Raw genomic sequence first — 27,179 nt, forward strand, 5'->3', positions numbered from 1 at the left:
CAGATAGTCTAATATATAGAATAAATGAAAAATTCCTGCAGTCCAAAAATAAAAAAGACAAATAGCCCAGTTAAAAAATGGACAAAGAATTTGAATAGACGCTTTTGCATAGATGATATACAAATGTCCATAAGCACATGAATATGTGCTCAACATTTTTAGTCATTGGGGAAAATCAAATAAAAACAACAGTATCACTTTACTGTCATTAGGTTGACTGGAGTCAAGAAGTCAGAAAATAGCAAATGTTGGTAAGGATTTAAGATGCAACCCTCTCGTATTGCTAGTGGTGATGTAAAATGGTACAGCTACTTTGGCCACCTCATGTGAAGAGTTGACTCATTGGAAAAGACTCCGATGCTGGGAAGGATTGGGGGCAGAAGAAGGGGACGACAGAGGATGAGACGGCTGGATGGCATCACCGACTCGATGGACATGGGTTTGGGTAAACTCCGGGAGTTGGTGATGGACAGGGCGGCCTGGTGTGCTGCGATTCATGGGGTCGGAAAGAGTTGGACATGACTGAGCGACTGAACTGAACTGTGGAAAAAATTTTGTTAGTTAATGTTAAATGTTAGAGTTACCATCAGTTCAGTTCAGTCGCTCAGTCATGTCCGACCCTTTGCGACCCCACGAATCGCAGCACTCCAGGCCTCCCTGTCCATCACCAACTCCCGGAGTTTACCCAAACCCATGTCCATCGAGTCGGTGATGCCATCCAGCCGTCTCATCCTCTGTCGTCCCCTTCTTCTCCTGCCCCCAATCCTTCCCAGCATTGGGGTCTTTTCCAGGGAGTCAACTCTTTGCATGAGGTGGCCAAAGTATTGGAGTTTCAGCTTCAACATCAGTCCTTCCAATGAACACCCAGGACTGATCTCCTTTAGGATGGACTGGTTGGATCTCCTTGCAGTCCAAGGGACTCTCAAGAGTCTTCTCCAGCACCACAGTTCAAAAGCATCAATTCTGCGGCACTCAGCTTTCTTCACCGTCCAACTCTCACATCCATACATGACCACTGGAAAAACTATAGCCTTGACTAGACGGACCTTTGTTGGCAAAGTAATGTCTCTGCTTTTAAATATGCTGTCTATGTTGGTCATAACCTTCCTTCCAAGGAGTAAGCGTCTTTTAATTTCATGGCTACAATCGCCATCTGCAGTGACTTTGGAGCCCCCAAAAATAAAGTCTGACACTGTTTCCACTGTTTCCCCATCTATTTGCCATGAAGTGATAGGACTGGATGCCATGATCTTAGTTTTCTGAATGTTGAGCTTTAAGGCAACTTTCTCACTCTCCTCTTTCACGTTCATCAAGAGGCTCTTTAGTTCTTCTTCACTTTCTGCCATAAGGGTGGTGTCATCCGCATATCTGAGGTTATTGATATTTCTCCTGGTTAATCTTCCAGTTTGTGTTTCATCCAGCCCAGCATTTCTCATGAAAACATTATGCTAACTAAAAGAAGCCGCCTCAAAAGACCATATATTATATGATTCTGTTTATATGAAATGTCCAGAACAGGCCAGTCCATAGATATAGAAGGTTGATCAGTGATTTCCAAAAGCTGAGGAGAAGAGAAAATGGAAAGTGACTGCTAAAGGTTTCTTTTGGGGGATGATGAAAATGTTTTGGAATTGGTTGCATAATTCTGTGTATATATGGTGCACAGCTCTGAATTGCATAATTTAAAATGGTGAATTTTATAGTCTGTGAATTGTATCTCAATAAAAAATTGAGGGGAAAAAAAGCCTGTATTATGCAAATTGTTCTAGAACATAGAAAAATAGAGAATTCCTTTCAGCATAACCTTGATAACCAAAACTCTTATGAGAAAGGAAAATATAGGCCACTCTGAAGTACAGATGCATAAGTCCTAAATCAGATAACGATGTATTGAATCTGATGATTTGAAAATTGGACAGTATATCACAATCAAGTTAGGTTCCTTGCAGTCCTGCATTGTTCCTTTAACATTTGAATATGAAATTAATGTTATTTACCAGATTAGATGAGTGAACAGTGAAGGCAATGGCAACCCACTCCAGTACTCTTGCCTGGAAACTCCATGGACAGAGGAGCCTGGTAGGCTGCAGTCCATGGGGTTGCTAAGAGTCGGACACGACTGAGCGACTTCACTTTCACTTTCCCTTTCATGCGTTGGAGAAGGAAATGGCAACCCACTCTAGTGTTCTTGCCTGGAGAATCCTAGGGACGGGGGAGCCTGGTGGGCTGCTGTCTATGGGGTCACACAGAGTCGGACGTGACTGAAGCGACTTAGCAGCAGCAGCAGATGAGTGAAGGTGAAAAATCATATGATCATGTCAGTGAGTTTGGAAAAATATTTTGTGAAATTTAGCACCCATTCGTGATAAAACTAATAAACTGGGAATAAAAGGGAACATCCTTAGTGATGTAAGGAATCTTCCAAAAATTGTAGCATAAACATCATGCTTAATGGTGAGATGTTGAGAGCTTTCCTTCTGAAATTGTGAATGAGACAAGATAGGCCACTGTCTTTATCTCTTTTCAACCTTGTGCCAGCACAGGAGTAGGAGAATAAGACATAAAAAGTATGAGACATGGAGAGAAATAAGTATGTCATTATTCACAGATCACATATTTATGTATATGTGTATGTATATATGTATATATATATGTGTATATATGTGTATACACACACATAAACACACTTAAGAGATCCAGGAAAATTAACATTAACTGAAAAAAAATTTAAAGCAACTACCATTTATTCTTGGGGTTGAGTCTAACAAAAGATATGTAAGACCTCTACACAGAAAAATACAACATATTATTGAGACACACTGAATAAGATAAATATATGGAGCTATAGGTCTGTTCAGACTAGAAAAACAATGTTATAAGAATATCAGTTTTCTTTCAGTTCATCTATAGAATCAATGCAAATGCAATTAAAATTCTATTTTTTTTTACCCTTGAGAAGTTGACAAGCTGATTCTAAAATTTGTATGGAATTGCAAAAAGGGCTGGAATTAGCCTAGACACTTTGAGGTCAAAGATAAAGATGGAGAATTTACTGAGTTTTGAGATTGATTTTAGATCTATAGCAATGTATGATAATTTACTACTGGTATAAGAATAGACCAGTGTAACAGAAGAGATACTCTAGAAACAGACCTATCCTTTAAAAGATAATTTTGGAGAATCTTCCTGACCTTGTGATAGGAAAAGAATACTTAAAATGACACAAATAATATCAGTCTTTAGATAAAACAGTCATAAATTAGACCACCTTAAAATTTGGAATTTCTGTTCATCAAAAGATTCCATTCCATTAGGAGAGTGAAAAGGCAAGCTTATATGTGCTGCACATATAGTTGACAATAGGCACATATCCAAAAGAAGTTCTTCTGCACATCAGAAAGAGAAAGACACTAGAAAAATGGGATGAGTCTTGAGTAAGCACTTTACAAAAAGAGGTTGGTCAATAAGCATATGAAAAAGTGCTGAGAATCATTAGTAATCAGAGAAACACATACTAAAACCAAAATGAAACCATTACAGCCCCATCAGCCAGAATGGCTCAGGTTAAAAACAAAAAAGACCGAAAATGGACAATTCCAGGTATAGATGAGGGTGTGCAGCAAGTAGTGTTCACAAAGACTACTGCTGGGTGTGGCAACCACTTTGGAAAACAGTTTGTTACTATATATGCAAGTGGAACATAGGCTTACTCTGTGACTTAGCAATTACACTCTTGATCATACACTCAGCATAAATAATACATAACGTACAATGAACATGTACATGAGTAATAGCATATAACTTGTAATATCCCAAATTTGGAAATTACTTCAATGTGCATCAACATTAGATTGTGTAAATATTAGGTAAATAAATATTAAAATAAATACCAACCAATAAATTTTGATAAACTGTAAATTAGGTAAATAAGTATTAATAGAATACTGTTGTATAGTGACCTTGGAATATGACAGTAAGTGAATGGCAGGTACATTCTGCAATGTGGATGAACCTGATAACAAATGTATGAAAGAAACCGCAAAATAATACATAGTCTATGAGTTCATTTTATGAATTTCAAAATCAGGCAAAATAAAACTATTAGAAGTCAAAGCAGTGGTTACTTTGGAACAGTGATTTGGAGGGGGACATCAGGGAACTTTTATTAGAGACTGATCGTGTTAAATTTTTTGTCTTGGATGGTGGTTGTATGAGTCTTTACTTTGAAATAATTTATCAGTACGTTTATATTTCATGTACTTTTCTGTTTATTAAATATAGCAGTAAAAAGATTAAAAGAATATTCAGTTGAGAAAGTCTTGAGGAGGAGCATCAATACCATCTCTTGGTCTTTAGACTGTGAGCTTCACTAATTTCTTACCAAACAGAATGAAAATAACGCCCCACCCTCTAGATATCAGTAGGTTTTGCTGCTTCCTCAGTGAGGAGTCGGAGAAGGCAATGGCACCGCACTCCAGTACTCTTGCCTGGAAAATCCCATGGACGGAGAAGCCTGGTAGGCTGCAGTCCATGGGGTTGCTAAGAGTCAGACACGACTGAGTGACTTCACTTTCACTTTTCCCTTTCATGCACTGGAGAAGGAAATGGCAACCCACTCCAGTGTTCTTGCCTGGAGAATCCCAGGGATGGGGGAGCCTGGTGGGCTGCCGTCTATGGGGTCGCACAGAGTCGGACGTGACTGAAGCAACTTAGCAGCAGCCGCAGCAGCAGCAGTGAGGAGTATTAGTGTAAACATTATTAATTCCTAAATCCTTTACTCTAAAATTTTTTTTCTTGAAGCTCTTTGTTTCAGAGTGGAATCTAATGTTTGTTGTTTGTTTTGAATTAGGAGGTGCTGATGATGCTGGATAACTATGTAAGAGATTTCAAAGCATTGATTGACTGGATTCAACTTCAGGAAAAACTAGAGAAGACAGATGCTCAAAGCAGGTAATGAATTCTGGTCTTTATATTTATAGCAGCTGGCAGATTCTAAAGCATTTATTAAAATTGACAATGCATGAGACAGATGCTCAGGGCTGGGGCGATGGGATGACCCAGAGGGATGGGATGGGGAGGGAGGTGGGAGGGGGGTTCAGGATGGGGAACACATGTACACCCATGGCTGATTCATGTCAATGTATGGCAAAAACCACTACAATATTGTAAAGTAATTAGCCCCCAACTAAAATAAATAAATTTATTAAAAAATAAATAAATAAAAATAAAATTGACAATGAACTTGACCACAGCTTAACTGGAAACTTGTCTAAATCTAAAAGTTGGGAGCTGCATTTCTCAAGTTCAGTAACAAGTATTTTTTTGGGTACCTGCTGGTGCAAGGCACTTTTTATCTTGTACAGAAATTTAATTGCTGAGTAAGATATACTTACTACTTTCATGAATGTAGTCTAAGGGTGGGATAAAATAGAACTGATTACTATGAAAAAATTGTCAGTTTTATAGGTCTTCAGAGGACAGAGTCATATCTCCTTTGGGGAATAGATCAGGAAAGATTTTGAGGAGGTTGTGGAAGTGTTTAAAAAATGTGATGGATTTTGATAAAGTTGACCTTTCAGATGAAGGGAGTAAGGACAGCTATAGAAGTTCAGAGTGCATATGAAGTGACAGTAAAGTAGGGAAAAGTATAGTATTTCTTCTAAAGTAGTAGGCAGTGAGGAAAATTGATGAGATTAGGGGAATAATGAAAGATTAGAGCTATTTTAGAAACCTTCATTTGGAATCAGCACACTACATCTGAGTGCTGTATGCCAGGCTCTGGGACTGTTGTGATTAAGAAAACAGACGCAGTCCTGCCCTCATGAAGTGCACAGTGCATTGACAGGAAACACTGAGGTTAAATACCTACCAGTGTACAAAGAGTCATCCCAAAGAAACATGCTATACTTTGGGAGTGTAAGAAAAGGTACCTTCAACCAGTTTGTTAAGCCCAGGAGGATGTCACCAAGGAGCTTATATTTCAGTGAGGCAGAAATACCAAGAAGCAGTTAGCTTGACAAGGAGAGAAGAAAAACATAATCCCAGGTAGAGGTGACAGTATAGGCTATTCTGGAGGTGCAGGAGAGCACAGAATAGTCCAGGGGTTCAGAGTTTAGCAGGATTGGAGTGAATAAAACAGGGCAAGAGTAGCATGAGATGAACCTAGAGAGGCAGGCCGAGACCAGATTATGTAGGACTTTGTAGACGTGATAAAAACTTTAGTGTTTATTTTGAGCCATAAAGGTTTTAAGTAAGGAAATTACATATCAGACTTGTTTTTTTATGTGTTTTTTTTTTAAAGATCTTTCTGACTGTAGTGTGGGAAGGTTGAGATTCAGCAGTATAGTTTATAGATTAGATGCTGGCTACTCAGGCTCGAGGAAAAGCAGTAGGGAGAGCCGAGAGATATTCCAGAGACAGATAATCCAACTGTATTTAGTATCGTTTTGGTTATGTGCACAGGCAAAGAACAATTTGCTATTTAGTTTAGACTTATAAGTGAAGCCTGAGCTTTTGTGAAGTGGGTCAGTTCACATGAAGCTACAGTGATGCCCTTTTACCCAGGGAAAACAGGCCTAGGCTGCTTCTTTTCCTTGGATTTAACCTTGATTCAGTCTCAGTGAGTGGAACCATCCTGTTGAGAAGGCATCTTTTATCCCGTCCCAGTCTGTCAACCCCAGGGGGAAACCAAGAGAGTGAAGGAATCCCAAGGGACAAATCCAGGAAATCTTGGTTCCCAGGAAACCAAATTCAAGGAAACTAGTTGTCTTTGCAATAAGCAGTTTCACCTTTACCCCTTGATAATAGGTGATTAGATCGGGTGGGAGTGGAGGATACATTTTTTAGTGGGGTTGAACCAGATCATCATGCTGATTTGGAATTGGTGACTGTATTGCTCTTGAAAAGATAAGCAGAGGAAATCAGGTTCAAAAAAAAAAAAACAGAATAGATGTACAGAGAGGGCAGAAATGAGGGAAATCATCTGGTCTTTCAGAGTTTGAGAGTGTTGCTTTAAAGCCTGCCTCTTCCAGACTTAATCCTCATGAGCCACCTTGAGGAAGTCCTTATCCTTGTAAGTTTATATCCTTGCAATAAATCTTTATTTTCTTTTTTATTTAGCTTAATGAAGTTTCTGTTTCTTGTATCCAAAAAGGGTCTTAATGTAACTGTCAATGCATTATAGAAGCTAACTAGGTTTTTTGTCTTGCTTGCAAACTCCAAGCTAGCAGTGGCTATGTTGAAGATTGTATTGAGAAAGATTCTTAGGCCAACTCCAAGCTTAACAGCTATGCCTATCGGGCATCATGGTTCAAAAATATACCTGAGGCAACACTTTTAAAAAATACATTTTATTTATTTAGCCGCATTGGGTCTTAGTTGCAGCATGCAGGATCTTTCATTGTGGCACATAGACTCTCCAGTTGCAAGCTGTGGGCCCCAGAGCGTGCGAGCTTCAGTAGTTGTGACATACGAGCTCTCCAGTTGTACACAGGCGGCTTAGTTGCTCCAAGGCATGTGAGATCTTAATTCCCTGATGAGGGATGGGAACCCATGTCCTCTGCATTGTAAGTTGGATTCTTAACCACTGGACCACCAGAGAAATCCCCGAGGCAACTTTTTTTACCTTAAGTACTTCCCAGCATTTCTCTTCTTTGCCTCCTGAGGCAGCTCACAGATATAAAAAGCAACCTTTAATTTCCTGTAGGTGGCATTATCCATCTTTCGTTCATCATATCATGCATCAAAATTTATTTTACCCATATGATTTGGCAATAAATTAGCAAAAGCTTTAGATTTTGTTTGGATAAACATCTATATGAATTTTCTTCTTTTCTAGTAATTAGTATCATTTTTTAATGAGAAAAAAATCACAGTCACTAGATTGAATAAAGAGTAAGAGGCTAGGAGATTCAGAGAGTTGATGGAGGTCTGATTGAGGGCATAGGGTAGAGAAGATATTGCTTGGGGGAATTTTTTTGAAGTAGAGATTGTGCATCCTATCAACTGATTGGTGTGGGACCAGTGAAGAAGGAGGAATAGTTAGCTTTTATAGCAAAGAACAGTGAAATGTTTATGATGTTGCTCTTGTGGGTGAGGTAGAGGATGAATGTGTGTTCTCCAGTTTAACCCTCAGCACTGTCTTTCTGTCTTGATCTCTGCCCTACACTCTTAGTTCTCCAACAACACTGGATACAAGTAGCCAAAATTAGTACCATTGCCTTTTTAATGTGTTTTTAGCTGGATGTATGGAAGCTTTTAAAATATAAGTAGTTTATGTCGTGTCTTTGTAACCCCCTAACCTGTTGTAGTGGATGGAAAATCCTGGACCGTGCATCATCTGGAATTATTTATTGGTAATATGGTAAAAAACTTTCTAATAGACAGTGTACCAAGGAAAAATTGTGATCTGCTTATGTTTTCATGAACTTAACAACAAAGAGAAAAGATTACGCTACCACCACCACCACTGCCGCCGGCTCTCTTCTCTTTTAATCTTCTGTGTGTCTTGAATTGGCAGACCAACTTCATTGGCATGGGAAGTAAAGAAGATGTCCCCAGGACGTCATGTGATTCCAAGTCCATCAACAGATAGAATAAATGTAACATCAAATACTCGAAGAAGCTTAAATTTTGGGTGAGATGAGCTCAAAAAAGGCTACTAAGGCTTACATTATAGTAAATAAATTTTTTGTGGCTAATATATTTGTATTATAAAACTTGCATTTCACTATAAATATATCCTTGTATATGTTTTTGTTTATGTTTGAATAAAAAGTTAAAATCCAAGAGAGTGAAGTTTTAACTTTTAGGAAGTATTTTACATTCAAACATAGGATCCCAAAGTTAAAACTCAAAAACATATTTCATGCTAAATGATTAGTAGCATGAATTATCAGTTTCACAACAGATAACCTAAATGTATCATAAACTATGTTGTATGTCATATGGACAGTAATATATCTTTATACATTATAACCTTATCAACAGTTTTATAATTACTATTTTATGCAGTTGAGAAGAAAAGAGTTATAAGAAGAAATAAGTTTGTGTTGTCTTTTGTATTTACCTACGTAGTTATTTACTTTTGGTGGTTCTCTATCTCTTCATGTGGATCCAGGTTACTGTCTAGTGGCCTATCATTCAACTGGAGCTGTCTTTAATATATCTTATTAGGCAGGTTTGCTGGTAGCAGTTTTTCTCAGGTTTTGTTTATCTGAGAATATCTTAATTTATCTTTCAGTTTTTTGAAGGATAGTTTTGCTGTACATAGAATTCTTGATAGAGGGTTTTTCTGTTTTAGCACTTTGACTGTGTCCTCTCACTGCCTTCTGGCTTCCATGGCTTCTGATGAGATATAAGGTGTTATTCTTTCATGAGATACCTCAGTTCTCTCTTGGTGCTCTCAAGATTCTCTCTTTGTCTTTGGTTTTCAATAGTTTGATTATGATGTATTTAGGTGAGGAGTTTGTAGAGCTTTTTTGAATTTGGAGATAAATGTTTTTCATCAAATTTGGTAAGTTTTTGTCCATTATTTCTACAGATACCCTTTCTGTCCCTTTTTCCTCTCTCCTCTCCTCTGGAAATCCCACTCACACTGGGATTGTGTTAGCATGATGGTGTTCTACAGCCTTTGAGACTCTGTTCAAATTTCTGCATTCTTTTTTCTTTGGGTTAGATAGTCTCAATTGACCTCTTTTTAAATTTGCTAATTCTTTATTTTGCAAGCTCAATTCTGCTGTTGAGCCTCTCTGGTGAATTTTTCATTTTCATTATCGTACTTTTCAACTCCAGAAGACCTATGTAATTCTTTTAAAGTATTTATTTGTTTATTTGTTTGACTGCAACAGGTCTTAGTCGCAGCATGTGGGATCTTCAGTCTTCATTGTGGCATGTGAGATCTTTAGTTGTGGCGTTTGGAGTCTACTTCCTTGACCAGGGATCGAACCTGAGCCCTGTGAATTGGGAGCACAGAATCTTAGCCACTAGATCACTGGGAAAGTCTTGGTGATTATTTTTCATATTTGATTTAATTTTTATTGATATCTTGTATTTGGTGAAACATTTTTCTCATACTTTATTTTTAGACATGGTTGTGTTTTGTTCTTAAATATTCTATATTTATAATATATTTATAACATTTATAATAGCTGATTTAAAGTCTTTATCTAGTAAGTCCAATGTTCAAGCTTCCTTCAGGACTTGTTTTGGTTGCTTTTCTTTTGTGTGTCTGTGAGTAGGCTATACTTTCTTGTTTCTTTGTGTGTCTTATGGCTTTTGTTAAAAATTGAATATTTTAAATAGTATATTGTGATAGCTGTGGATATCAGATTGCTACACTTTCTAGGATTTGTTGTCACTGTTTAGTGGTGGTGGTTTTGCTACTATTTGTTTGTTTAGTGACTTTCTTGAACTAGTCTTCTGAAGTCTCTGTTCTTTGTCACTGAAGTCTCTACTTAGTTATCTTAGTTGTCAGCTAATGATTTGACAGAGATTTCCTTAAATGCCTTGAACCGATAAATCTCCTAGCTCTTTTCTAGTTTTATGTGTGATCAGCATGTCTTCAGTGCTCTGGAGTTTACAATGCTAACTTTGCTCTCAATTCCTGCTTCCTCAGAGCCTCAAGGGCAGTCAGAGGTGAGAGATTAGAGCTGTTTCAGACCTTTCCTGAGTTTGCACACAACCCAGTGTGTGTGTGTGTGGTCTTCTTGATTTCCAGGAATGTACTAGAGCTTTTCAAAGCCCCCCTGGACTTCTCATTCTCCATCTTTGCCTTTTAAGTTAGCCCATGTTTGCCCAAAATGCTGTTGATACCGCTGGCAGCTATGATGTTGTTTGTGGAAGTTGTCACTGTTGTTTTCCTTAAATTTCCATACCAAAATTCGCTTTTAAAGATAAATATCTATTTGGACTCTAGTTCTTTAGAGTGAGTCTTAACATTTGTAGTGTGAGGGTCAGTAAGTAGTTTGCTTGGTCAGTTATCTTTGTTCTGTTAAAACTTACCCTTTCTTCATGGCTTCTCATTGCTCCTGTCTCCATGTCCATGGTCAGTTTAATCTCCTGTTACTGCAGGGCCTTGCATATATGTATATTATTAGATTTTTAGTGTGTTAAAATTTTTAATGTTTATTTTTTGTTCTTACACTATGACCTTCTCTAAGGCAAGATGTTTGTCATATTTTCTGTATCCCAAGCACCTAGCATTGTATTTAGCCCTTGGTAAGAGCTCATTAAGTGTTATTCGGTAGAATCAACTTTTTGCTTTAAATGAGATTATTAGATAGTATTGCCCTAGGTGAAGGTTGATGGACTTTGGAGCCTTAAAATAATTGAACTTTAGTGGAGTTGGGGAAAGATACATAAACAAATAAAAGCAAATGTTTGTATATTCAGGCACCATTTTAAGAGAAATTCCCCTGTAATGCATTCCATTGGTCTGTAGTGCAGAGAGTCTTCTATGGTGCGTGGATTATTTTAACATTGAAAGTCTTTAATGCATGCATAATAAAGTTCTCATATTGATCTTCATGTGTTGTATCATTGAATTAATTGACACCCTTTATTATCATCATAAAATGATAATAAAGCATGCTGAAAAACTGTGGCTTATAGGCTGACTTTAGTATGTATACTCACTTCTCTTCTTAATGGTTGAGTTAAATGCTTTAGACTCTGCAGTTAGTTACCAAACTTGTTTATTTGTCTGTATTTTAACTCATAACTTAAATATTAAGTGAGCCACTAAAATATGAGTGTGAAATGAGTCATTGTTTCTGTGAAAACTAAGATGAATTTTTGGGAAGCTTTGATAAAGTGAGCTGTTAAAGTTTTGCTGTCAAATGAGTAGATAGGACAACTATAAAAGCTTGGAGAGATTATTAGAGTTGAGGAGAATTGTGTACTTAGATTATTTAATAGGTGTCACTAAATTATCACTCCATTTCAAAAAACCCAAAATTGGACATTGTCAATGAGGCATCATACTTGAGGTTCATGTAAGGAATAATACACGTGAAAAAACCTGTTTTAATAGTGCCTGTGTTGATATATGGTCAAATTAATGGACATTTATATTATTAATAAATAAGAGTTTTAAATGAAAATAAAAAGTTAAGGGTATATGTGCATATTTTTTAAGATTCTCCATTTCACTGAGATTTTCTTTTAAACTGAACTAGTGACAGCTTTTATATTATGTTTGTTCCCATACTATATGTTATGCTGGGCTAATGAAGTATTAGTTCAGGATATTTATGAATATATTTGCCTTAAGTTGCTATGATAGTATGTTATCCTATATGTGTGGATATGCATTCACACATATATAATTCATTTAAAATTTAAATATATTAAGTATATATTTAAGATTTTAATGTATATTTGATTTATTAAATTCAGTCATTTTCTCCATAGGGGTTCATCTGGCACAGTGGCGGCTCCGCGTCTGGCTCCCACAGGGGTCAGCTGGGCTGATAAGGTAAAGGCTCATCATACGGGCGCTACTGCTTCTTCAGATGTAGCACCTGCCCAGTCTTGCCCACCAATGGCAGTGCAGAAGCCTTCCCGCAGAAATGGCAAGTGGTTTTGAATCAACCTTTTTATGCAGTAGACAGGTGGATTTATGTGGATCTGTTTATTTTATTTGAAATTGGTCATAGTAGCATTATATATTTATCTGGGTGCATCATTTCTGTGATGTTAATTTGCCTTAGTTAAAATCATAAATTAATCTTAAAAACTATTTGAAAACTTAGGAAGATCATTCTAGTCTCAAGTTTGAGAATGATGTCTTTTATCAATTCATTTATTAAGATCCTTTATAACTCTTTTGACTTAAAGTAGAAAAGAAATACAGTAGTTCATCCTCTACTTTAAAATATCATGCCAGTACTTCATTAATATTTAAATACTATTTAAATGCATTTCATTAGTATTTTAAATACTGAAATAATATCCTGTTTATCTTTGCTCATGTATCTGTTTTCCATACCATCAGAATAAATAAAGGTCAAAGATAAATAGAAGGGTCATTATTCTAAAGACCCACCTTTATTTGTTCCATAGGGGTTTTCTACATAAATCCAGAGTGGATTTTTTAAATTTTCAGCTACATTAGGTCTTCATTGCTGTGTGTGGGCTTTCTCTAGTTGTGGCCAGTTGGGGGGGCTACTCTTCATTGTGGTGACTTCTCTTGTTGCAGAGCACAGACGCTAGGGTGCACGGGCTTCAGTAGTTGTGACTCATGTGCTCAGTAGTTGTGGCACATGGGCTTAACTGCTTCACAGCATGTGGAATCTTTCTGGACCAGGGATTGAACCAGTGGCCCCTGCATTGCAAGGTGGATTCTTAACCACTGGACCAGCAGGGGAGCACCAGGGTAGACTTTTTTTTAATACATTTTTAGAGACTTGGATTTTAGAGTGATAGTAAGAAATGATGAATTTGTATTATGAGTTAGAGACAACTTGAGAATACTGCTTTCTTTTCTCTTTGATGAAAGATCTGTTTGGAGCTTTTTGGTTCATAAATGATTTATTGGCTATAACAAAGGTAATGCAACAACTTCATTACTGATATTGTGTTGTTTTTTTCCATTTTGGTCTCAGTAAAATGTATTGGCTTGTTTCAAATATGTGCCTTACTTTTATAGAATATATTGCCCGTGCTTTCTCTATTGAGAAAGTAGAAAATTGAGAGTAGGCATGAGTTCTTTCTTAGGAAAAGGTAGGAAAATGTATAATCATAAAGCTTAGTGTCTGTATCTTGAAAGATACAGTATTTATGAGTGTGACCCATTTGGTTAAAGTGAAATGATTGATCTTAATTATGACTAGACTGAAAAATAATAGTGCTAATGTACCAGGGAATTTTGTTTTTGACCACTTTAGTTTTCCATTTCGGGGTTTTGATGCACTGTTGTGCACTGTGAGCAAGCTCCAGGAGGTGGTGATGGACAGGGAAGCCTGGTGGTCCTGCAGTTCATGGGGTTGCAAAGAGTTGGACACGACTGAGTGACTGAACTGTGCACTGAATTATGGTGTATAACTTAAGTTTAATTTATAACTGCAGTAGCTATAATACTCAAGTTTTTAATAATATGCTATAAAATTGGTTTTTGTTAAAGATGACAAAGTGAGCACAAACAGTTACCTTACTCTTTCCCCAAACTCAACTGAAATGATATGGAAGGACTTAAAAAAAAAGAGATGGGAGAAGAGATGATATGAGCAAAATTTAGAAAGTTGGAAAGTAGAAAGACCAGTGGTGACATTTGAGTAAGCTAGCTGAATCCTCAGCTCCGAGAGTGGGCAAAACTGTCAATGTCAAGCAATCCAATTTGCTCCACATAACTTCCAAAAGATCAAAAATTGGTGTGAGCAGGTATCTTTGAAAGTGAGAGTATAGATAGGGATTATAAGTGAAGAAGAATCTTGAATCTTCCTCAATTCTTCATTACTCTGAATAGTAAGATGAGAGTAGATGTGTTTCACTCACCCCACAAAATATTGGAGGTTCATTCTCTTGAGAAGGTACAAAAGATAGTATTTGACCCGAGGGATACCAGCTACATTGAAAGATGGGAGTATTGTATTGAAAATAAAGAAGTTAAGTGAAAGACTATTCATAATGTTAAGATGCCTCAACCTTTCTTCCACTTCAAACCCTCTCCTCTTACTGAACTATGAGGTTTCCAGATCAAGGGAACCCACACCTGAGTAACTCATCCAGATCTGGTATAGATCATGAGATACTGGTCTTTGAGGCTGATTCTGTAATTGGATGAATGTCTGGTAGTCTTGGAAGACTGGCAGTTTGAAGCTGGGTTGTGAATTGTGGCAGCTTGTTGCGAAAGTGGGTCTGGACAATTTCTCTCATCCAGGTGCGTGCGTGCACTCCCACTGTCAGTGAGTAGAGTCTGTTTTTCTCCCCGTAAGTCTTTGGTTGGTCCTGTGACTTGATATGATCAATAGAATGTATCTAGAGTGACATTTAGTAAATTCCCAGCCTAGCTGGTAAAGAGTCCTTGCAGCGTCAATTTTCTCCTTGTTAGAAGCCAACTGCCCTGTAAAGAAGCCCAAGATAGGCTGCTGAATAATGAGAGACCATATGAAGAGAAAGTGGCCAGGAGAAGAACTATCTCAGTCAGTAACTAGTATCAAAACTTCAGGAATGTGGTGAGGCTATCATGAACTCTCTGATTTCACTTGAATCACCCTAGCTGACACCATGTGGAGATGGGACGAGTACCCTCCTATACCTCCCCCACAAAAACTGAGCACTCTTCAGATTCCTGACTCAAAGACTTTCATGGAAATAAGATGATTAGTATTTTAAGATGTTAAGTTTTAGTCTTCTTATATAAAAATAGTTAATGAGACTATCCCCTATTTGAATAATATGGATTATAGAAAGATAAAGGAAGAAGTCACGAAATAATTAAAGAAACTTTTGTTTAACATGAAGATAATAAACTTTTAACCATAAGGGCCATCCATTAAATGTCCAGTAAAATGGATGAAAGTAGAGTGACATCAAAATTTGTTGGGAAATTTATGAGTAATATAGATGATGAGAGGCTCTAAAAATAGGAAAGAATCAGTTTATATACAAATGACCAAGAATCAGAATTGATTCTGAATCAATCAAAAAAAATCAACTTTTGTGGAATTACTAGAAGTCACAAGAAAATTGAACAATGTCTTCAAAATTCTGGAGGAAGATAATTTCAAAGCTAAAATCTTGCTGCTGCTGCTAAGTCACTTCAGTCGTGTCTGACTCTGTGCAATCCCATAGACAGCAGCCCACCAGGCTCCCCCGTCCCTGGGATTCTCCAGACTAAAATCCTATGTCCAGACAAATTATCCATTAGATGTGAGAGTAGATTAAAGACATTTTCAAACATGCAAGGTCTTAAAATTTTTTTTTTTTTAACTTCATCAACACTGTCACTACTAGAGGGAAGCCAGCACAGAGAAGAGGCAAAGTTAATAATTCTGTGGTGGTGATCCCAGGATGTTTGCTGTGTGCATGTCTAGGGAGCAGCCAATCCAGATTTTTTTATGGTCACAGTGCTCTATAAGAGAGGAATCCAGAAAGATAAGTGAACTACTTAAAGCAACTAATGTGGTTGCACATGTTAAGAAGAGATTTAAAAATTTAAGAGAGTTGGTATTGAATTAATTCTAAGTCAGTAGAAAATGCTGAGGTTAAATCATGAAGAGAAAAGAAATAGAATGCAGAGAAGAGCATAAGAGGCACACATGTAAATGGAATCTGTGAAGGGATGGAGTGAATTGTGCAAAAACAACATTTGACAAGGTAATAATCACTGAAGATTTTCCCAAACTGCAAAAGACATAAAATCTTATATTCAAGAAATGCTGTAAACCTCCAAGTATGAAAAATACAAAGTAAATCTCATCTAGATGCAATATATTAAAATGCTAAAAAAAATACTAGAAAATCTTTGCAAATAATCAGAGTTTTAAAAAAAGACTTTTCAAAGGAGCAACAGTAAACTCATAGCAGATAAAAGCCAGATGAGAGTGGAATGAGATCTTTAAGGTGCTGAAAGAAAATAACTGGCAAGATAGAATTCTACATCCAGCAAAAATAACCTTCAAAGTGAAGGTGAAATAAAGGTAATTCTAGATAAATAAAAAATCAGAGAAATTGTAATTAGCAGACTTACACTAAAAGAAATGCTGCAGAGTTCTTCAGGTGGCGTGTAAATGATCCCAGATAGAAACCCAGAAATACATGAAGGAATGAAGAACACTGGAAGGAGTAAACATGTAGATAACTTTAAATGTGTATTGACTGTATGGAATAATGTATTGTGGAGCTTGACGTGTATGTAGAATGAAAATTTATGACAATAATTCAAAAGATAAAAGCAGAAAAATGGAGTTTATATTATCTAGGTTCTAGCATTATCTAGGAAGTTAACAAAATAATTTGTATTAGATATAAGTCAAGGATGTGTTATAAACTCAAGAAAGCAAAAAAGAAGAGTAAAAGAATGTTCAACTAATAATCCTTTTGATTAATCTGAAAGAAAACTAGAGAAGAGGAAAAAAGAAACACAAAACAGATAAGACAAATAAAAAGCAAATTGTAGTGTAGTAGAAGTAAATGGAATTGTATCATTCCCTACATTAAGTATAAATGGTCTAAATACTAAATTTTAAAAACAAAGATTATAAAGCCATATTAAAAATAAAATATCTACAACATTTAAAAAGTACTACTATATTTTAAATATTTTTATATTTTTTAAAATATTATATATTTATATATATTATAAATACAAAATATTAAAATATTTTAAATATTTTTATAATATTTAATATATTTAAAAATACTACTATATTTTAAAAATAAAAATATCTACTTACAAGAGATATACCTTCAATATGAAGACATGGAAAAGTCAAAAGAAAAAGGGAAAGATGAAAGATATTCTATACATATCCTATTCAAATCAAAACTAGTATTTTTAGAATAGCTAGAAAAATGGAGTAGACAGGAAGCATTTTAAAGAGGTTTTTTTTTTTAAGTACTAAAGGGTCATCTCATCAGAAAGGTAGAGTAATTCTAAATTGCTCTAGACATACACATATATACACATATCTTTAAAGCATATAAAGAAAACCAGGCAGGACTGAAAGGAAAAATTGAAAAAAGTCTGTATTTATACTGGGAGATTTTAACATAACTATCTCAACTGATAGTACATATAGATAAAGATCAGTAAATATAAAAATATCCAAACAACTTAATTAGTTAACTTTATGTGATTGATACGTCTGACAAATAATGCTTTCTCTTTTCCATTCTGATGCTTCAATCTGGAAACTTTTTATTGATATGTATTTTAGTTATTGCACTAATCCTCTGTTCTGTATGTCTAATCCATATTTTCTTGAATATATTAATAACAGCTATTTAGAAATTTTGTGTCTGAGAAGTAAAATGTCTGAACTATACATGGATTTGTTACTTTGAAAAACATTTTTGGGGAGTTTTCAGTTTTTTGTTGTTCATTTATTATTCAGCTATTTTATTAGTATGCCACATATTTAATTAAATGTTTAACATTGTGTATTAAAAGTTACAGGGGCTTTTTCTAAAAATGTATTTTTTTATGGCAATAAGAGGACAAACAGAGCACCTTAATCCTGTCAGGGTTTGTCTTGAGGTTTTATTAAAGTTGATATGTTAGTTTTTTCTTGTTTCTTTTGGGGTCTTAACTGAAAACCTGGGGTGTTTGCCAAGACCACTTCATTCCTGAATTCCAGCTTTTGTTTCCTCAGCACTGTACAGTTACTACAATATCTGCTTAGCTCATTAGCACCCCAGCTGCTGTTTTCTTCTGGATTTCTTGGAGCTTGCCTTGCATATGCAAAGCTTAGCAGTTGTCAGACTTCTTAAGGGAAGATTGAATGCAGATTTTTTTTGGCTTACTCTTCTTCAGTTCCCTGCTCTCCATGATTATTTTTCCTTGAAGTCCCAGTTGCTTTAGATTCTGAGCTAGATAGGACTGGTGGTTTCTACAAGGAGTCACTTTGCCTGCACTGTGAATTCCAGCTGTCTTCAGGGAAAATTCTAGGGTGAATGTGGATCTCATATTGTTTCCTCTTTTCTCAGGAATTGTAATTCCTCAAATCTTGCCTATATTGGTTGCTTTCCAGTGCCTTTAAACAATTCATTTATATATTTTGTCTAGCTCTTGTAGTTGTGTTTGACAGGAAGATTAATTTTAATACAGGCTACTTACTTTCTTACGGCTGTAACTGTAAATTGAAATACATATTCAAGCACACATGGAACATTTACCAAAATTGACTCATGCTGAGCCATTAAATGTTTCAACAGCTGTTAGACGATTGACCTCATTCTGTCTGAACACAGTGGAATGAAGTTAGAAATTAATTATAAAAAGATAGCTGTGCAATTCTCAAATTTTTATAACTTTGGAATATATTTCTGAAAAGCCTGTGAGTCAGGGAAGAAGTCACGATGAAATTAGAAAATGTCAGTTGAAAGAAAATGAACATTTAAAAATCTTTGGGTCTGGTTAAAGCTATGCTTTGAGGAAAATTTCTAGCCTCAATTATACCAACTAGAAAGGAGGAAAACCTATAATCCACATTTTGTCCATCTCAAGAAATTAGAAAAGAACAAGTTAGACCTAAGGAACATGGAAGGAAAAGATTTATAGGTGAGAACACAGTGAAATTAACAAAGCCAAAATGTAGTTATTCAAATAGACTAATAAAATTAACAGATTTCTAGTAATAGCAAGAAAAAGAGGAGACAAGGCCTAGCCCAGGAATGAAACAAGGGCATTGATAGAGATCCCACAAATAGTAAAATTATGACCAATATTATACACTAAATTTAGAAACTTAGAAGAAATTGATAAATAACTTGAAAAATGTAACAAAAATTGCATAACAAGAATTAGAAAAACTTGAAGGAACTTACAAAAGAGAATGTGGGTTAATAATGAAACATTTTTTCATAAAGAAAATTCCAGGTCACGATGGCTTCACCTGTGAAGTCTTCCAAAGATTTTAGGTAAAGATAGCTTCAATCTTAAAGAAACTCTTCCTCAGAATAAAAGAGAGATCATTTTATAACCTTAATATCAAAACCTAAAAGGATATTACAATAAAGCAACATTTTATCTTGAACATTGAACAAAATATTAGTGAATTAAATATAGTGATAAATAAAAATGATAACAAATAACAGTTAGGTAAGGATTATCCCAGTGCTTTTTAAATTATTGGTTGTATGGACTTGAATTTAATACTACTTTATTAATGACATTTGTGAAAATTCTGGAGTGTAAAAATGGTGGCGTGAAATATAGTTTTGAGCTTTGGGCACATCTCTAAAATTATTTTAAGTATTTAGAAGTTCTCTGATAGTTTAAATAATGATTTACTGTTTTTAAGAAGTATCCTTATTTATGGGAATGATTTTTCGATCTGGTTTTTACTGAAGTTTTCATTAAAAATGTAATTTGCCCACAACTGATTTCTTAGTGTTTAATAGACCTATGTTATAGTTTCTATTTTGATATACTCTTCTTCTGAATTGCTTCATTTATTTCATTTATTTATTTATTTTTTTAAAATTGTGTGATAATGTTTGTATTGGCCATCCTATCGATTAATGGATTGCTACTGCTACTGCTGCTAAGTCGCTTCAGTCGTGTCCGACTCTGTGCGATCCCATAGACGGCAGCTCACCAGGCTCTGCCGTCCCTGGGATTCTCCAGGCAAGAATACTGGAGTGGGTTGCCATTTCCTTCTCCAGGGCATGAAAGGGAAAAGTGAAAGTGAAGTCGCTCAGTCGTGTTCGACTCTTAGCGACCCCATGGACTGTAGCCTACCAGGCTCCTCCGTCCATGGGATTTTCCAGGCAAGAGTACTGGAGTGGGGTGCCGTTGCCTTCTCCGATTAATGGATTAGGTCCAAGTTTTAAGCAGTATTTTTTTCTATAAAGAAGCTTTCAAAAAGGGCTGTTTTTCTTTATAAAGTAATAATCATAGTATTCCTAAGGGTGAGCCAGTTAAATTATCTGGAATCAAAAATCTTTTGTTAAACTTAATTTCATAATTTAGTTGTTTTTTTCTTTTTGTATATTTGGTTTTTATGAGGTTGATTTTATAATTTTTCTTTATATATGCATGTATATATGCTTAAAGTATAGAACAGAGATAAATAAATTTTTAAAGAGTTAAACATGGATGAAAATTGAATACAACTGGACGGTATATGATTTAAGGTATTATTAGTAATTTTGTTGGTTATGTTAATAATGTTGTTATATTTTTAAAATTCTATCTTTTAAAGACACATACTGGGTTTCCCTGGTGGCTCAGTGGTAAAAATTCTGCCTGCCAGTGTAGGAGACATAGGTTTTGATCCCTGATCAGGGAAGATCCCACATGCTGCAGAGCAGCTAAGCCTCTGTGTCACAACTGTTGAGCCTGTGATCCAGAGCCCATGAGCCACAACTACTGAACCCATGTGCCTCAGCTATTGAAACCACATACACCCTTCTCTTGTGCTCCACAAGAGAAGCCACTGCAATGAGAAGCCTGTGCACCACAACTAAAGAGTAGCTGCTCACCACAACTAGAGAAAAGCCTGCCCAGCACAAAGAGCCAGTAACGCCAGAAAGAAAAAAAATCTGATGTTTTAAAAAAATATATTGAAAAAAAAGGACACATACGGAATATTTCCAGGAGAAGTGATGTTTCTAGGATTTGTTTTAAAATATTACAGGGCTTCTCTGGTGGCTCTGTGGTAAAAAAAATCTGCCTTCCAAAGCAAGAGACAGAGGTTTGATCCCTGGTTTGGGATGGTCCCACGTGCTGTGGAGCAACTAAGCCCATGCGTCACAACTATGGAGCCTGTGCTCTAGAGCCCGGAAGCCACAACTACTGAACCCATGAGTAACAGCTACTGAGACTCCGACACCCTAGTGCTCATGCTAGACAACAAGAGAAGCCACACCAGTGAGAAACCCATGTACCTCAACTAGAGAATAACCTCTGCGCTCTGCAACTGGAGAAAAGCCTTCCCAGCGACAAAGACCTAGCACTGCCAAAAATAAATAAAATTTTTAAAAATATTTCAGAAAAAACAATAGGGAAGAAGAAATGAAATAAGAGCAGCAGAATGTTGATAATTATTGAAGCTGAATGATTAGAGCAGGGAGTTCATAATACTATTTCTGTATACTGTATTTGAAAATCTTCATAATAAAATGTATAAGTGTAATAAATAATAAAATAATGGATAAATAGTAAAAAGTTCAAGAAAACAACAAAAAATTTAAGCATGCTTTCCCCTTGCAGATTTCAAAATGCAGATTTTTCAAATAAAAGATTACAGGTTCCATCTAGTCCTTATTTTAAAGTATAATATAAATGTAGTAACATAGTCACCATATTTAAAAAATAAGGTAATAAGTTAATATGCTAGTCACAAGAAGGAGCGTTTTGTAAGTATTTTTTTCCCTTGAAATAAAATATCTTCCATGCAGTGAATCATGTAATGGCATGGCCTGTTGTTGTTCAGTTGCTCAGTCGTGTCCGACTCTTTGTGACCCCATGGACTGTAGCACACCAGGCTTCCCTGTTCTTCACCATCTCACGGAGCTTGCTCAAACTCATGTCCATTGAGTCAGTGATGCCATCCAACCATCTCATCCTCGGTCATCCCCTTCTCCTCCTGCCTTCAGTCTTTCCCAACATCACGGTCTTTTCTAATGAGTCAGCTCTTTGCATCAGGTGGCCAAAGTATTGGAGCTTCAGCTTCAGTATCGATCCTTCCAGTGAATATTCAGGATTGATTTCCTCTAGGATTGACTAGTTTGATCTCCTTTCAGTCCAAGGGACTCTCAAGAGTCTTCTCCAACACCGCAGTTTAAAAGCATCAATTCCTCAACATTCAGCTTTCTTTATAATCCAACTCTCACATTCATATATGACTAAAGGAAAAACCATAGCTTTGACTAGATGGACCTTTGTTGGCAAAGTAATGTTTCTGCTTTTTCATACGCTGTCTAGGTTGGTCATAACTTTCCTTCCAAGGAGTAAGTGTCTTTTAATTTCATGGCTGCAATCACCATCTACAGTGATTTTGGAGGCCCCCCAAATAGTCAGCCACTGTTTCCACTGTTTCCCCATCTATTTGCCATGAAGTGATGGGACTGGATGCCATGATCTTAGTTTTCTGATCTTGGTTTTCTAAAAGTTGAGCTTTAACCCAACTTCTTTACTCTCCTCCTTCACGTTCATCAAGAGACTTTTTAGTTCTTCTTCACTATCTGCCATAAGGGTGATAGCACTGCCAAAAATAAATAAAATTTTTAAAAATATTTCAGAAAAAACAATAGGGAAGAAGAAATGAAATAAGAGCAGCAGAATGTTGATAATTATTGAAGCTGAATGATTAGAGCAGGGAGTTCATAATACTATTTTCTGTATACTGTATTTGAAAATCTTCGTAATAAAATGTATAAATGTAATAAATAATAAAATAATGGATAAATAGTAAAAAGTTTAAGAAAACAACAAAAAATTTAAGCATGCTTTCCCCTTGCAGATTTCAAAATGCAGATTTTTCAAATTTGTCATCTGCATATCTGAGGTTATTGAAATTTCTCCCTGCGATCTTGATTGCAGCTTGTGCTTCTTCCAGCCTAGCATTTCTCATGATGTACTCTGTACATAAGTAAAATAAGCAGGGTGACTATATAGCCTTGATGTACTCCTTTTCCTATTTGGAACCAATCTGTTGTTCCATTTCCAGTTATAACTGTATGCTTTTGTTTTATTATCTAGTCTGCCACTCTGAGTCTTTTGGTTGGAGAATTTGGTCCATGTTCTTTTTTTAAAAACTTACTTAGTCTCTTTAGGGAATTTCCTTTGGTCCTTTAAGGGCTGGTTTGCTAGTGACACATTTGCTTAGTTTTCTTTTCATCTGAGAATGCCTTATTTATTCTTCATTCCTGAAGCCTAGTTTCACTGATTATAGAATTTGCGATTGACAATTCTTTCAGTCCTTGAAAGTTGTGCCACTTCCCTCGGGCCTTCAGTGTTTTCAGAAGAGAAATTTGTTCTCATTAAAACTGATGTTCTGCTATAGATAATTTATCTTTTCCCTATGGCTTCTTGTCCCCCCACCATGGCTTCTTTTAAGAATTTTTATTAAACCCTATATGCGAGACAGAATAAGAGACACAGATGCATAGAACAGTCTTATGGACTCTGAGGGAGAAGGTGAGGGTGGGACGTTCTGGGAGAATAGCATTGAAACATGTATATTATCATATATGAAACAGAACACCATTCCAGGTTCAATGCATGAGACAAATGCTCAGGGCTGGGGCAATGGGATGACCCAGAGGGATGGGATGGGGAGGGAGGTGGGAGGGGGGTTCAGGATGGGGAACACATGTAAACCCATGGCTGATTCATGTCAATGTATGGCAAAAACTACTACAATATTGTAAAGTAATTAGCCCCCAACTAAAATAAATAAATTTATTAAAAATTTAAAAAAAAAGGATTTTTCTTTGTTTTTTGTTTTCATAGGTTTCACTATGATGTGTTTTAGCATCACTTTCTTTGGATTTCTTAGTTCTTTTAGTTTTATGTCTTTTTAGTTCCTTTAGTTTTATATCTTTCAGTAAGTTTGGAAAGTTTTTATTTGTTTTTTCTTTAAATACTTTTTAAGTCCTATACTCTCTCTCCTCTCTTTCTGGGACTCCACTGACACAAATGTTACCTCTTTTGTTGTTGGCACACAGGTCCTTTGTGTTCCATTTAAGATATTCCCTATGATTCCTTTTCAGCAAAATTGGACACTAACTTTCACTACTTCCTTGGCTGCTACTGGAGGTAGCTCAGTTCTCTTCTGTACCCCCACTGACACAGGGGAGGGGCAAAGTGAAGGGAGGACTGACTCCTGGCTTATCTGTGTAAGGTGGAGTGGAATCTTAGCTTTCTGATGGGTCCTGCTGGCGTTATCACAGGTGAAAAGGGATCCGTGTGCTGAGTAATGTGTCTTCTACTACTGTATTCTATGGCAGTGATGTTGGTGAGGGTGAAAGCTCAGCTTTCTATATGGGGACCTGCTAACACTGGGGGTGGGGGAGATCAGAATTTTAACTCATTCTATGTGTCTTTGATGTTCGATGAAGGTAGAGGCTGTGCCCAGCATTGGACCCTTGAGACAGTGTGGGTAGGGCGGATCAGCGTCTACCAGTTCTGACTCTCACTGCCTCATTAAGTCTCACTGCTTCTCAGTGTGTATGGAAGTTCAGCTTCCCACTGACACTGCTAAGTCACCTCAGTCGTGTCCGACTCGGTGCGACCCCATAGACGGCAGCCCACCAGGCTCCCCCGCCCCTGGGATTCTCCAGGCAAGAACACTGGAGTGGGTTGCCATTTCCTTCTCCAGTGCGTGAAAGTGAAGTCGCTCAGTCGTGTCCGACTCTTAGCGACGCCATGGACTGCAGCCTACCAGGCTCCTCCGTCCATGGGATTTTCCAGGCAAGAGTACTGGAGTGGGTGCCATTGCCTTCTCCGCCCACTGACACTAGGGGTAGGGAAAAGTAGACTGACTAACTCCAGTTCTTCCTGCCTTGTTCAGTGTCATTTGGAGGTAGAAATTCAGCTCACTGTTCAACTTTGCTGACACTGTTTTGGTGAGGGAGTTGGACCATCTGTTTACCACGTGGGCAGTGGAAGTTCAACTCTCTACTTACCCCTGCTGAAACCGTGAGGTGCATGTTTTCCGCTGATGGTTGGCTGAATAGCAGGAGGATTGCCAAACTGCGTATTTTCTGAGGTCATCGTTTCCTCTGCCCTTCAGCTTGGCAAAACAAGTTTTGCTGATTGCTGTTTTGTCTGTTCATTTGTTCTTTCTGTGTTGGAGGCTTTTGTACCGTCCTGTCATATATAGGAAGCAATTAGGAAACACAGAGAACTCATTGCTATGCTGCTTCTAACTCCCAGGGTCACTAGGCAGTCCACCTATCTCTTTCTGTCTTTTAAAATCTTCCTGTGCTTATTTTGTGTGTTTTTCCAGAGTTCTTAGTTGTAAGAAGGAGGACCTGGAAATGCAAGTGAGGCTACTCCATCTTGGCCAGAACTAGATATCTTCATATTAATTTTGACACACTACATTTTAGCCTATAAACTTTTAAAAATTATGGCTATTAACTGTATATGTGTATACCTGTATATGTGTATACGTTTTGAAACGTAGTAGAAGATTCATATTTACTTTAGGCTATTTTGCTCTGTGTCTTTGGACATAGGCCCTCATTTTTTAATGTATATGGTAAAATACTGAACTAGATCCTCGAGTGTTCATTCAATTAACATTCTATAATCTTATGATCATTAAAATAGTTTTTTTTCCTTTTTTGCTAAGTCAGTGTGTACTTTTGGTACTAAGGGGAAAAGTACTTGGACTTTGGAGCTAGGCCTATGTTTGGATTCTGAAAGATGGAGAGACAGTTTTTACATAGCCATTAGACCACTGACATCAGAACCAATTTGTCTGGACTTGCATCTTGGCTTTACCTTTTGTCTCAGTTTCCTTATTGGTAATATGGGAATGATAGTACTGATCTTAGGGAAAGATTAAAAGAGTTATATCTAAGGCACTTATAACAGTGGTAGCACATAGTATACATTCAGTTCAGTTCAGTCGCTCAGTCGTGTCTGACTCTTTGCGACCCCATGGACTGTAGCACACCAGGCTTCCCTGTCCATCACCAACTCCCGGAGCTTGCTCAAACTCATGTCCATTGAGTCAGTGATGCCATCCAACCGTCTCATCCTCTGTTGTCCCCTTCTCCTCCCACCTTCAATCTTTCCCAGCATCAGGGTCTTTTCCAGTGAGTCAGTTCTTCGCATGAGATGGCCAGAGTTTTGGAGTTTCAGCTTCAGTGTCAGTCCTTCCAATGAATATTCAGGACTGATTTCCTTTAGGATGAACTGGTTGGATCTCCTTGCAGTCCAAGAGACTGTCAAGAGTCTTCTCCAATGCCACCATTCAAATGCATCAATTCTTCAGCGCTCAGCTTTCTTTGGAGAAGGCCATGGCAACTCACTCCTGTACTCTTGCCTGGAAAATTCCGTGGACGGAGGAGCCTGGTAGGCTGCAGTTCATGGGGTTTCGAAGAGTCGGACACGACTGAGCGACTTCACTTTCACTTTTCCCTTTCATGCATTGGAGAAGGAAATGGAAACCCACTCCAGTGTTCTTTCCAGGAGTATCCCAGGGACGGGGGAGCCTGGTGGGCTGCCGTCTATGGGGTCGCAGAGAGTTGGACATGACTGAAGCGACTTCGCAGCAGCAGCAGCAGGTTTCTTTATCGTCCAACTCTCATATCCGTACATGACTACTGGAAAAACCATAGCTTTGACTAGGTGGACCTTTGCTGGCAAAGTAATGTCTCTGCTTTTTAATATGCTGTCTAGGTTGGTCATAGCTTTTCTTCCAAGGAGCAAGTGCTTTTTAATTTCATGACTGCAGTCACCATCTGCAGTGATTTTTTTTTTAGCCCAAGAAAATAAAGTCTCTCACTGTTTCCATTGTTTCCCCATCTATTTGCCATGAAGTGATGGGACCAGATGC

At 37.0% G+C, this 27,179-nt stretch overlaps 1 protein-coding gene across 30 annotated transcripts in view; it reads left to right on the top strand.

Moving 5' to 3' along the window:
- SCAPER (S-phase cyclin A associated protein in the ER) overlaps positions 1 to 27,179 on the top strand; it is a 407,833-nt gene that overhangs the window by 75,803 nt on the left and 304,851 nt on the right. For 16 of the 30 annotated variants that reach the window (XM_081549564.1, XM_081549557.1, XM_081549562.1 and 13 more), the window contains 3 exons: positions 4,850 to 4,950; positions 8,519 to 8,635; positions 12,412 to 12,572. In XM_081549564.1, coding sequence (XP_081405690.1) covers positions 4,850 to 4,950; positions 8,519 to 8,635; positions 12,412 to 12,572 — 379 coding nt within the window. Of the gene's footprint in view, positions 1 to 4,849; positions 4,951 to 8,518; positions 8,636 to 12,411; positions 12,577 to 27,179 lie in introns of all 30 variants that reach the window. The other 14 variants (XM_081549573.1, XM_081549582.1, XM_081549587.1 and 11 more) reach the window with 1 other exon arrangement.

This window comes from Giraffa tippelskirchi, chromosome 12 (assembly GCF_054371585.1).
Source record: "Giraffa tippelskirchi isolate mGirTip1 chromosome 12, T2T-mGirTip1v1.2.pri, whole genome shotgun sequence".
Taxonomy (NCBI): Eukaryota; Metazoa; Chordata; class Mammalia; order Artiodactyla; family Giraffidae; genus Giraffa; species Giraffa tippelskirchi.